Genomic DNA, 12,491 nt, shown 5'->3' on the forward strand with positions numbered 1-12,491 from the left:
CCCCAATCTTCAGACACAGGGGCCTGACAGCACTCACTACAGGTCTTCTTCACTACTGTGTAGTCCTGGTTATGGAGAGGCACAGTAATAAATATCACTCTATACATCTCCAGAGTCCCTCACCTCTCCAGTCATGTCCATCTGTTAGTAACATAGATAAGATGATGTAATGTGACATCATCAGCATCTCTCACCTCTCCAGTAAGCCGGAAGAGGATCTCTAGGGTGAGATTTATTATACTCTCCGCCATCTTGTCCCTGTCCATTCTTGATGGGTCAATCAGGAGAAGAATCTTATATAGAAGATATCCACTGAGCGGATCCTATATTGTAGGAACCTGAATGGAGAGAAGATGAGACGGTGGAAATTCCTACAAAATCTAATGTAAAATACAATAACTGGAGATAAGAGAAGACATGGGAAGAGACAATGAAGTGTAGCTGTTGTGTTCTCTCCTATTATAGGGAACGAAATAAGTTGAATAGCTTGTCAAAACTTTTCCTTCATTTGGTAAGTCCAGGCAGTTTCATGGTATGTCACGTCTTCACATGACCATACAGATGATAAACTACGTCATCAGTGATGCCAGTATGAACAGCACACGACCGCTATAGACCATCCTAAGCGTTAATAGTCAGGTGATATACATACCGCCATCAGAGCTCCGACCAATATTGTCGCTGCAGTGATGTAAACAGACTAAAGGGGTGTTGTTATCTGGGTAATTGTAAAACGCTGAGGAATATATTAGCAATAAATAAGGCACTGGACGGAGCTTTTTCCTACAGTGTACAAGCATGGCTACCGCTTCCTGTCCCACTTTCCTGCATGATGGGGTTTCCTTTTTTTTTATTTTATTTTTTATACTTTTTCTTTATTAATCTCATAAAACACTTACAAGATTAAGAAAAACAGGATACATACATTCCCGACCACCCACTTCCCTCCCCCCAGAGTGCCATCATATCCGGGGAGAAAAAAAAAAAATATATATAAAAAATAAATGAACATGAGGCTTTTCCCTTCTTCTTTCACCCATTCCATGCTGCCCAAACCCTGAGCCATTTATCATATGAACCTCTCTGCCTATACAAAATGGCTTCGTAGTCTCTGATTTTATTGACTAATTTCAGCCACTGGTTAACGTGAGGCGGGGTAGCTGCGAACCAGGACCTGGAGATCAGGAGACAGGCCACAAACATCGCCCTGGTCAAAAGGCACTGCTCTCGCTTCTGGCAATTTAGAACAGAAAGATCCCCAAGGATCCATAGCTGAGGGTGGCGAGGGAGCTCCACCTGCAGTCGCCGCACAAGAAATTCTTGTATTGCTCCCCAATAACCATCTAAAAGGGGGCAATTCCAAAACAGATGAAGATAGTCCGAATTCGTGCTCCCACAACGCATGCAGTTGGAGTTATCTCGTAATCCACGCCTCTGGAGCCACAGCGGGGTTACATATATCCTGCGCATAATATTAAACTGAACAACTATGTGGTTAAGAACTAAAATAAACCAAACCCATATTCTTCAATACACTTTCCCAAGATAAGTTAGTCTCCACGACTTTTGTCCAGGCAAAAGACAATCCAAAAAGCTAGCCCTAAATAAGTGTTTGTAACAATAAGCTATTTTAGCCTTAACATAATTATTTTTCCTTAAAGGGACACTGACAGGCCGAATAAGCATAATTAGCTGTATGTATGTATGCACAGGTCTTCTACTGTGTATTCAAAACATATAAGTCTAACCCCTGTCCACCTTATGAAGACTGTAAAATGATGTTTTATAACCTGATAGAATTGCTTGTCTTTCTGCCCAAGGGGCGGCGTTTCAGCTTTACTTCTGCCCAGGTAGCCTCCCCCCAACTGCCGTTCTGAAGCGCCGCCCAGCTCATCAATATTCACTTCGCTGGGCAGCTTCTGCTGTCCCCGATGTTCCGAGATCCGGCGCATGCTCAATACAAAGCTATGGGCATCGGACTCCATTTGAGCTTCAGCGCATGTGCCCGGCACCCTCACTGGCCGGGATCACATCGCGCCTGCGTCCCCTCTGCTTCTTTGAGGCCGCTTCAGCCTCTGCGTTCTGCGCCTGGGCCGGACACTTTTCTGAGCAGCGCAGAAGCCGCCCAGTGAAGTGAATATTGATGAGCTGGGCGGCGCTTCAAAACGGTGCTTGGGGGGGGTGGCTGCCTGGGCAGAAGTAAAGCTAAAACGCCACCCCTTGGGCAGAAAGACGAGCAATTCTATCAGGTTATAAAACATCATTTTACAGTCTTCATAAGGTGGACAGGGGTTAGACTTATATGTTTTGAATACACAGTAGAAGACCTGTGCATACATATATACAGCTAATTATGCTTATTCGGCCTGTCAGTGTCCCTTTAAGCTGTGCAAAAAACCTGACGTGTTTATACTTAGTAAAGTTCTAGCCACGATACTACAAAGTGCCAATCGTAACTGAAAATATCTAAACCAAACTATTTCTCCTGTGTTTTCCTTCTGCATGATCTCCTTAAGAGAGAGGATCCGACCATCACCAACTACTTGCGCTATGTAGTGAATATTCTTAGACCTCCAGTACTGCTGGCAATCAAGCCCACCCAGGGCTGGAAGTCTTTGATTTTGCCAAAGTGGAGTGCAAACCAGTGAGGATGTGATAGAAAGCCAGCTCCTGGTCAGTTTCCAGGCCCTGGTGACAAGCTTAACGAAACCTCCAAACTCCTGCCTCCAACTCATTAGGCATCCTGACTCTAATAGGGTAAAAAAGTCAAGAAAACCAAATTGGTCCACTAATTTTTTGCATAAGGGGCTGGTCTCCCACTCATAAAAAAAAACATAGCTGAGACGCAATAAAGTATCCCCTGAAGCTCGGAAGGTTCAAGCCCCTCTGTTCCAGAGGCATTGAAAAATAATCCAGTTTCAGCCTTACCCGCTTCCTCCCCCATAGCAAATCATTGATCATCTTCTCTATCACTTTAAGGAATTTGTCATCTATCCAAACTGGAGAATTTTGGAGAACATAAAGCAGTTGGGGAAGAACTATCATTTTCACCAGGGAGACCCTATCTCCTCTCGAAAGGGTGAACCGATGCCGTATTTTAATTTTAGATCTAATCTTCATAATGGCCGGGAGTAAATTAAGTGGAACATAGTCCTGAACCTTAGCGGAGACGTTTATCCCCAAGTACTTCATGGAGTCCTGTAGTTTTAGACCAATTTACCTGCAGGCCCGAGAGCCTGGAGTACAGTTCTACAATCTCCATAACTTTTGGCAGGGTAATATTGGTCTGTTGCATAAAAAAAAGAATATCATCTGCATACAAAGAAATCCGATCATAGTCTCCTGCAATCCAAAATCCAAGAACCCCAGAGTCCTGTCTGATTTTTATGGCCAAAGGCTCAATATAAATGTTAAATAGAAGTGGCGATAGAGGACATCCTTGACGGTGCCTCTCTTCAACATCAAGGACCTAGTCAGGGTACCATTAATGCTAAGTTTAGCCAGGGGGGATCGGTAAAGCAGACAGACCATGGCTATAAACCTTGGACCAAATCCCATACTTCCCATTACCCTCCAGAGGAAACTCCACTCAACTCTGTCGAAGGCCTTCGTGGCATCTAACGACAGGATCGAGTGGGCGGTCCCCCCGGAGGATTGAATGTTAGCAATGTTTCCTTCCTGTACATACATGCGCCACATAAATAGGTGACGAGTATTATACATCTTTATAGTAAATTTTTATGAACCGTTTTTATTGTATAAAAAATGGAAGTGGGGCACTCACTTAGAAGTATAGGGGTCTAATTTTTATTGAGGTGATTAAGATAGTGACAATGGATATCACTATAACACAGTAAAATAGCATATAATGTATTACATCAGATATCAAAATAATCATAAAAGTGGAGCAGGATAAAATTATGGCACTATCGACAATAAACAGTACATGTAGCTAAGTACAATAATAAAACCGTTAAAAATACTGAAAATGGTAAGATATATGGTTAAATATGGATCCCAATAAATACAATTATAAGTTCATGTATCGACCGTAGGGACATTCACTAACTGAATCCTGAGGGATAATTCCGTATGGGGCAATTCGTTCCGGTAACCAGTCTTTCAAAGGTGATCTCAAAGAAATATGACAAAGTCCCCAGCGTATGCAGCTAATGAGATATTACTGTAGATCAGTTTAGCTGCTACTACGCACAGCGGCGTCCCGCTGTAATTGCGATCGCTTATGAGTGGAATATAAGTCCTTACCCGAGGCTCCTGGATAGCGGTTCCTCGACACGGTGCGTTGATGTACTGCTCCGGTCTCAAGGATAAATGTCCTGTTTTGAAATTCGCGCCGATGGAAATGTTTGTTGCACGAGGTGTATGTGACCTGCGTGGTGTAGCACCGATAGTTGCGGTGATAACTTTGGCGCACAGGCAATAGTTTTCAGGTTTCTCGGGCTAGTGGACCCACTCGTCCTGGAGAGGGGGGGATACCAAACGCGTTTCGGGGATTTACAAGACAGACCCCTTCTTCAGTGGTTGACGACCCCCTGTTCCTGTTTCGTTTTTATAGGGCATGAGAGGAAGGAAAGATCTGGTTCGGGATCCGGATTTTTAAGGATTAGAGTCATTTGAAAATGGTTGTTTCCTTATGTTCGGCTTATCTATGTCCGGTTGTTATTTTATTTTCAACTTATCATCCGATATATCATTCCCATAATCGGGTAAGTAATGTTAGTATCTCATATAAGTAAGGATTATTAAAATAAAGTAACAATATAAATATAAATATAGATCCATATAGACATATATTCAATTGAGGGATTCTCATCTATAAAAACTTACATGTCTTATTAAAATGTCTGCTATGACAATTTATTTAAAACACAATGAATAAAATCAAATCAAAACAGTGTCAATCTTGCAAATAAGTCTATGCGGTTCTGTTGCGTTTTACTCTGCTACGGGTGTTCTATAGGGAAATAAAATAATCTTTTTAATGTGTATTGCTTATTTGGATACATTCAATATTGATTTAGTTGAAGGAGAAAGCTATACCTAAATAAGACAGTTTCAAATTGCAGAGGTTACATTATATGATAGTAAGATTCTAATCAGGGACACATGTGGTTATCCGGGGACCATGTGGGATGTATATAAAGAGACAGCAGAATGATTATAAACAGTCTCCATAAATATGTAGAGCTGTCATGTATGATTCCAAAATAGATTTTACAAAGAGGCGCACCAGTCATTGCAGGTGTTTCTATGCGTCTATGGTGCGTTTTTTAATATGGCCTATTTTATTTTTATTTTTATTTTTATTTGATTTATTGTGAGGAATTTTTATATATACAAAAAGGATTTTTTGTATATATAAAGTTTCTCAGAATCGGTCTCTTATTTCTCACTAATATGCCGACTGTGTTCAGGCTGTCTTCAAAGCAGTTTAAACTGCTTTGAAGACAGCCTGAACACAGTCGGCATATTAGTGAGAAATAAGAGACCGATTCTGAGAAACTTTATATATACAAAAAATCCTTTTTGTATATATAAAAATTCCTCACAATAAATCAAAATAAAAATAAAAATAAAAATAAAATAGGCCATATTAAAAAACGCACCATAGACGCATAGAAACACCTGCAATGACTGGTGCGCCTCTTTGTAAAATCTATTTTGGAATCATACATGACAGCTCTACATATTTATGGAGACATGTTTATAATCATTCTGCTGTCTTTTATATACATCCCACATGGTCCCCGGATAACCACATGTGTCCCTGATTAGAATCTTACTATCATATAATGTAACCTCTGCAATTTGAAACTGTCTTATTTAGGTATAGCTTTCTCCTTCAACTAAATCAATATTGAATGTATCCAAATAAGCAATACACATTAAAAAGATTATTTTATTTCCCTATAGAACACCCGTAGCAGAGTAAAACGCAACAGAACCGCATAGACTTATTTGCAAGATTGACACTGTTTTGATTTGATTTTATTCATTGTGTTTTAAATAAATTGTCATAGCAGACATTTTAATAAGACATGTAAGTTTTTATAGATGAGAATCCCTCAATTGAATATATGTCTATATGGATCTATATTTATATTTATATTGTTACTTTATTTTAATAATCCTTACTTATATGAGATACTAACATTACTTACCCGATTATGGGAATGATATATCGGATGATAAGTTGAAAATAAAATAACAACCGGACATAGATAAGCCGAACATAAGGAAACAACCATTTTCAAATGACTCTAATCCTTAAAAATCCGGATCCCGAACCAGATCTTTCCTTCCTCTCATGCCCTATAAAAACGAAACAGGAACAGGGGGTCGTCAACCACTGAAGAAGGGGTCTGTCTTGTAAATCCCCGAAACGCGTTTGGTATCCCCCCCTCTCCAGGACGAGTGGGTCCACTAGCCCGAGAAACCTGAAAACTATTGCCTGTGCGCCAAAGTTATCACCGCAACTATCGGTGCTACACCACGCAGGTCACATACACCTCGTGCAACAAACATTTCCATCGGCGCGAATTTCAAAACAGGACATTTATCCTTGAGACCGGAGCAGTACATCAACGCACCGTGTCGAGGAACCGCTATCCAGGAGCCTCGGGTAAGGACTTATATTCCACTCATAAGCGATCGCAATTACAGCGGGACGCCGCTGTGCGTAGTAGCAGCTAAACTGATCTACAGTAATATCTCATTAGCTGCATACGCTGGGGACTTTGTCATATTTCTTTGAGATCACCTTTGAAAGACTGGTTACCGGAACGAATTGCCCCATACGGAATTATCCCTCAGGATTCAGTTAGTGAATGTCCCTACGGTCGATACATGAACTTATAATTGTATTTATTGGGATCCATATTTAACCATATATCTTACCATTTTCAGTATTTTTAACGGTTTTATTATTGTACTTAGCTACATGTACTGTTTATTGTCGATAGTGCCATAATTTTATCCTGCTCCACTTTTATGATTATTTTGATATCTGATGTAATACATTATATGCTATTTTACTGTGTTATAGTGATATCCATTGTCACTATCTTAATCACCTCAATAAAAATTAGACCCCTATACTTCTAAGTGAGTGCCCCACTTCCATTTTTTATCTATTTATCTCTATCAGACTGGGTGCTGTCTGTTAGTGGGTGCACCTCTGCTTGGATCCCCTTCTCATTTTGGTGCGACATTTCCCCTGAATACGTTTTTATTGTATGTTTTACCCTGTTCCAGTCCACATCTCTGAGATCTCCTGGACATGTCTTCTATATCACGGCCCCTGCTCCAGTCCACATCTCTGAGATCTCCTGGATCTGTCTTCTATATAACGTCCCCTGGTCCAGTCCACATCTCTGAGATCTCCTGGATATGTCTTCTATATAACGCCCCCTCCTCCAGTCCACGTCTCTGAGATCTCCTGGATATGTCTTCTATATAACGCCCCCTCCTCCAGTCCATGTCTCTTAGATCTCCTGGATATGTCTTCCATATAACGTCCCTGCTCCAGTCCACGTCTCCGAGATCTTCTGGATATGTCATCTATATAACACCCCCTCCTCCTCCAGTCCACGTCTATGAGATCTCCTGGATATGTCTTCTATATAACATCCCCTGCTCCAGTCCACATCTCTGAGATCTCCTGGATATATCTTCTATATAACGCCCCCTCCTCCAGTCCACGTCTCTGAGATCTCCTGGATATGTCTTCTATATAATGCCCCCTGCTCCAGTCCACGTCTCTGAGATCTCCTGGATATGTCTTCTATATAACGCCCCCTCCTCCAGTCCACGTCTCTGAGATCTCCTGGATATGTCTTCTATATAACGCCCCCTCCTCCAGTCCACGTCTCTGAGATCTCCTGGATATGTCTTCTATATAACGCCCCCTGCTCCAGTCCACATCTCTGAGATCTCCTGGATATGTCTTCTATATAACGTCCCTGCTCCAGTCCACGTCTCTGAGATCTTCTGGATATGTCTTCTATATAACGCCCCCTGCTCCAGGCTTTTGTTGTACCTGAAGGAGGGGAAGACCGGTCCTCGAAAACGTGTTTTACGTTAGAAGTGAACTTTTGTCAATTGTTTTTTATTATAATATCTTTAAGCTGGTGTCCTGCCCCAGAAGCCGGCGCGCTTACTTCCTGGTTCATCTTCTCGGGAATCTGTTTACTCCCGGTGGGTGAAGCAGCGGATCTTTCCATGTGCGGAACCTTAGGCTAGTTTCACACTAGCATTTACTTCTCCCCATACTTGCTGGGTTGCGGCAGGATCGCCGCAAGTCCCATTTATAGTGAATGGGGCTGAACGTCAATGCCGCATAACTCCCATCCATCCCGGATCCGGCGGGACAGTCCCGGATTTCAGTGGCTGTCCTGTTACGGGGAGCTATGTCCCACTTTCTAGAAGCTGCATCTGCTTCCATAGGAAACAGAGACAGTTGCCTGTGTATTATGATGAAGCAGAGAGCCATTGCCGGCAACGGCTCCCTGCTTTAATCATCATCATCCCTCCCCCCTGCCGGCTCTCCACACCTCTGGTCTGTGCGGTGGCGGGTCTGGCCATTAGCCTTGGCTCCGCCTCCATCACAGACTAGAGCAGCCGATGTCCTGCTGCTGCTAGGAAAAAGGTAAGTATGTGGTGTTTTTTTTTACATTCTGTGAGGGGCACAATGTGGGCATATTACTGGGGGGCAAAATGTGGGCACACTACTGGGGGGGCACAATGTGGGCACACTACTGGGGGGCACAATGCGGGCACACTACTGGGGGGGCACAATGCGGGCACACTACTGGGGGGGCACAATGCGGGCACACTACTGGGGGGCACAATGCGGGCACACTACTGGGGGGCACAATGCGGGCACACTACTGGGGGGCACAATGCGGGCACACTACTGGGGGGGCACAATGCGGGCACACTACTGGGGGGGCACAATGCGGGCACACTACTGGGGGGGCACAATGCGGGCACACTACTGGGGGGCACAATGCGGGCACACTACTGGGGGGCACAATGCGGGCACACTACTGGGGGGCACAATGCGGGCACACTACTGGGGGGCACAATGCGGGCACACTACTGGGGGGGCACAATGCGGGCACACTACGGGGGGGCACAATGCGGGCACACTACGGGGGGGCACAATGCGGGCACACTACGGGGGGGCACAATGCGGGCACACTACGGGGGGCACAATGCGGGCACACTACGGGGGGGGCACAATGCGGGCACACTACTGGGGGGCACTATGCGGGCACACTACTGGGGGGCACTATGCGGGCACACTACGGGGGGGCACTATGCGGGCACACTACTGGGGGGCACTATGCGGGCACACTACTGGGGGCACAATGCGGGCACACTACTGGGGGGGCACAATGCGGGCACACTACTGGGGGGCACAATGCGGGCACACTACGGGGGGGCACAATGCGGGCACACTACGGGGGGGCACAATGCGGGCACACTACGGGGGGGCACAATGCGGGAACACTACGGGGGGCACAATGCGGGCACACTACGGGGGGGCACAATGCGGGCACACTACGGGGGGGCACAATGCGGGCACACTACGGGGGGGCACAATGCGGGCACACTACTGGGGGGCACAATGCGGGCACACTACTGGGGGGCACAATGCGGGCACACTACTGGGGGGGCACAATGCGGGCACACTACTGGGGGGCACAATGCGGGCACACTACTGGGGGGCACAATGCGGGCACACTACTGGGGGGCACAATGCGGGCACACTACTGGGGGGCACAATGCGGGCACACTACTGGGGGGCACAATGCGGGCACACTACTGGGGGGCACAATGCGGGCACACTACTGGGGGGCACAATGCGGGCACACTACTGGGGGGCACAATGCGGGCACACTACTGGGGGGCACAATGCGGGCACACTACTGGGGGGCACAATGCGGGCACACTACTGGGGGCACAATGCGGGCACACTACTGGGGGGCACAATGCGGGCACACTACTGGGGGGCACAATGCGGGCACACTACTGGGGGGCACAATGCGGGCACACTACTGGGGGGCACAATGCGGGCACACTACTGGGGGGCACAATGCGGGCACACTACTGGGGGGCACAATGCGGGCACACTACTGGGGGGCACAATGCGGGCACACTACTGGGGGGCACAATGCGGGCACACTACTGGGGGGCACAATGCGGGCACACTACTGGGGGGCACAATGCGGGCACACTACTGGGGGGCACAATGCGGGCACACTACTGGGGGGCACAATGCGGGCACACTACTGGGGGGACACAATGCGGGCACACTACTGGGGGGACACAATGCGGGCACATTACTGGGGGCACAATGTGGGCATAAATACTGTGCGGTGGCATGAAGGGGGAATAATTACTATGTGGGCATTAAGGGGACTGGTTGGGATTCGGTGTACAGGTATGTTTTGGGCGGAGTTAGAGGCGTGGCCTGGTGCACACAACCTGTCCCTCTTTGTTGGTTACACCGTTGGGAGGTATGGGAAGGTGTAAAGGTCCTGAAGGCTGCTCCGTGCTGCATCTATAACGCAGGTGTGAACAGGCCTTACAGGTGCGGCGCTGGGAGCGCTCCTCTTACCTGGACAATCCTGCACCATGGAGGGTCCTGTATTTTTATTCCTTTCAGCATCTACAGGAGTCAGGCTCCCGGCTGTGGGGCAGGTGGACGAAAAGTACCTGAGATGATGTCATGACCATGTGATCATGTGTGGGAGGAGTCAGGCTCTAGGCTGTGCTGCAGGAGGAAGTAAAGGACCTGAGATGATGTCATGACCATGTGATCGTGTGTGGGAGGAGTCAGGCTTCAGGTTGCCCTGTAAGAGGACTCAAAGATCCGAGGGTACCAAGACCAGGTGATCATGTACAGGGGGAGTCAGGGTCCAGGCTGTGCTGTAGGAGGAAGTAAAGGACCTGTGGTGATGTCACGACCATGTGATCATGTGTGGGAGGAGTCAGGCTCCAGGCTGTGCTACAGGAGGAAGTAAAGGACCTGTGGTGATGTCATGACCATGTGATCATGTGTGGGAGGAGTCAGGCTCCAGGCTGTGCTACAGGAGGAAGTAAAGGACCTGTGGTGATATCACGACCATGTGATCATGTGTAGGAGGAGTAAGGCTCCAGGCTGTGCTACAGGAGGAAGTAAAGGAACTGTGGTGATGTAATGACCTTGTGATCATGTGTGGGAGGAGTCAGACTCCAGGCTGTGCTACAGGAGGAAGTAAAGGACCTGTGGTGATATCACGACCATGTGATCATGTGTGGGAGGAGTCAGGCTCCAGGCTGTGCTACAGGAGGAAGTAAAGGACCTGTGGTGATATCACGACCATGTGATCATGTGTGGGAGGAGTCAGGCTCCAGGCTGTGCTGTATGAAGAAGTAAATAGCCTTCCTGCAGAAGTGGCAGCTGCAAATACAGTGGAGGAGGTTAAGCATGCATGGGATAATCCTTCATATAAGATAGGGCCAGGGACTATTTATAGTATTCAGTATATTGGGCAGACTAGATGGGCCAAATGGCTCTTATCTGCCGACACATGATAGATGCTAGAGTGGAGTTGTTGGAAAGAAGTCTGTGACGTCATTGGTCACATGCGCCTTCATGGTCACATGACCAAATGTGGGAAGTGTTGGCAAACCCGGACTGCAGCAGCTTGTGGAAGGAGGAGGGGCTGTGTGCCTGCGAGCAGCAGTGTGAGGGAGGATGAGGGGGCAGGAGGGTTAATGGAGTGCAGGTTAGAGATGAGCGAACTTCTGTTTTAAGTTCGGCGTCTAAAGTTCGGGGGCGGGTTAGCGGAGAATCCCGATCTGGAACCGGATATGGATTCCGACTTCCGTTGTGGTCCGTGGTAGCGGAATCAATAATGGCCGATTATTGATTCCGCTACCACGGACCACAACGGAAGTCGGAATCCATATCCGGTTCCAGATCGGGATTCTCCGCTAACCCGCCCCCGAACTTTAGACGCCGAACTTAAAACAGAAGTTCGCTCATCTCTAGTGCAGGTGTATCGGGGAGGGGGGAAGTGGTGTATTCTGGCTTTATGGGGTGTAAATCTGTGAGGGGGGCTTTATAGAGTGTAAATCTGTGAGGGGGGCTTTATAGAGTGTAAATCTGTGAGGGGGGCTTTATAGAGTGTAAATTTGTGAGGGGGGGCTTTATGGGGTGTAAATCTGTGAGAGGGGGCTTTATGGGGTGTAAATCTGTGAGAGGGCGGCTTTATGGAGTGTAAATCTGTGAGAGGGGGGCTTTATGGAGTGTAAATCTGTGAGAGGGGGGCTTTATAGAGTGTAAATCTGTGAGAGGGGGGCTTTATAGAGTGTAAATCTGTGAGAGGGGGGCTTTATAGAGTGTAAATCTGTGAGAGGGGGGCTTTATAGAGTGTAAATCTGTGAGAGGGGGGCTTTATAGAGTGTAAATCTGTGAG

The 12,491-nt window shown here is 46.7% G+C and overlaps 1 protein-coding gene across 1 annotated transcript in view; it reads right to left on the reverse strand.

Moving 5' to 3' along the window:
- The window catches only part of LOC122941912 (zinc finger protein OZF-like), a 79,982-nt gene extending 71,739 nt beyond the window's left edge, over nucleotides 1-8,243 (reverse strand). The window contains exons 1-2 of the mRNA XM_044299410.1: nucleotides 8,181-8,243; nucleotides 3,221-3,286 (exon numbers count right to left, since the gene is read on the reverse strand). Coding sequence (XP_044155345.1) covers nucleotides 3,221-3,286; nucleotides 8,181-8,243 — 129 coding nt within the window. The remainder of the gene's footprint in view (nucleotides 1-3,220; nucleotides 3,287-8,180) is intronic.
- Nucleotides 8,244-12,491: the final 4,248 nt, after the last annotated feature.

Source organism: Bufo gargarizans, chromosome 6 (genome assembly GCF_014858855.1).
Source record: "Bufo gargarizans isolate SCDJY-AF-19 chromosome 6, ASM1485885v1, whole genome shotgun sequence".
Classification (NCBI taxonomy): Eukaryota; Metazoa; Chordata; class Amphibia; order Anura; family Bufonidae; genus Bufo; species Bufo gargarizans.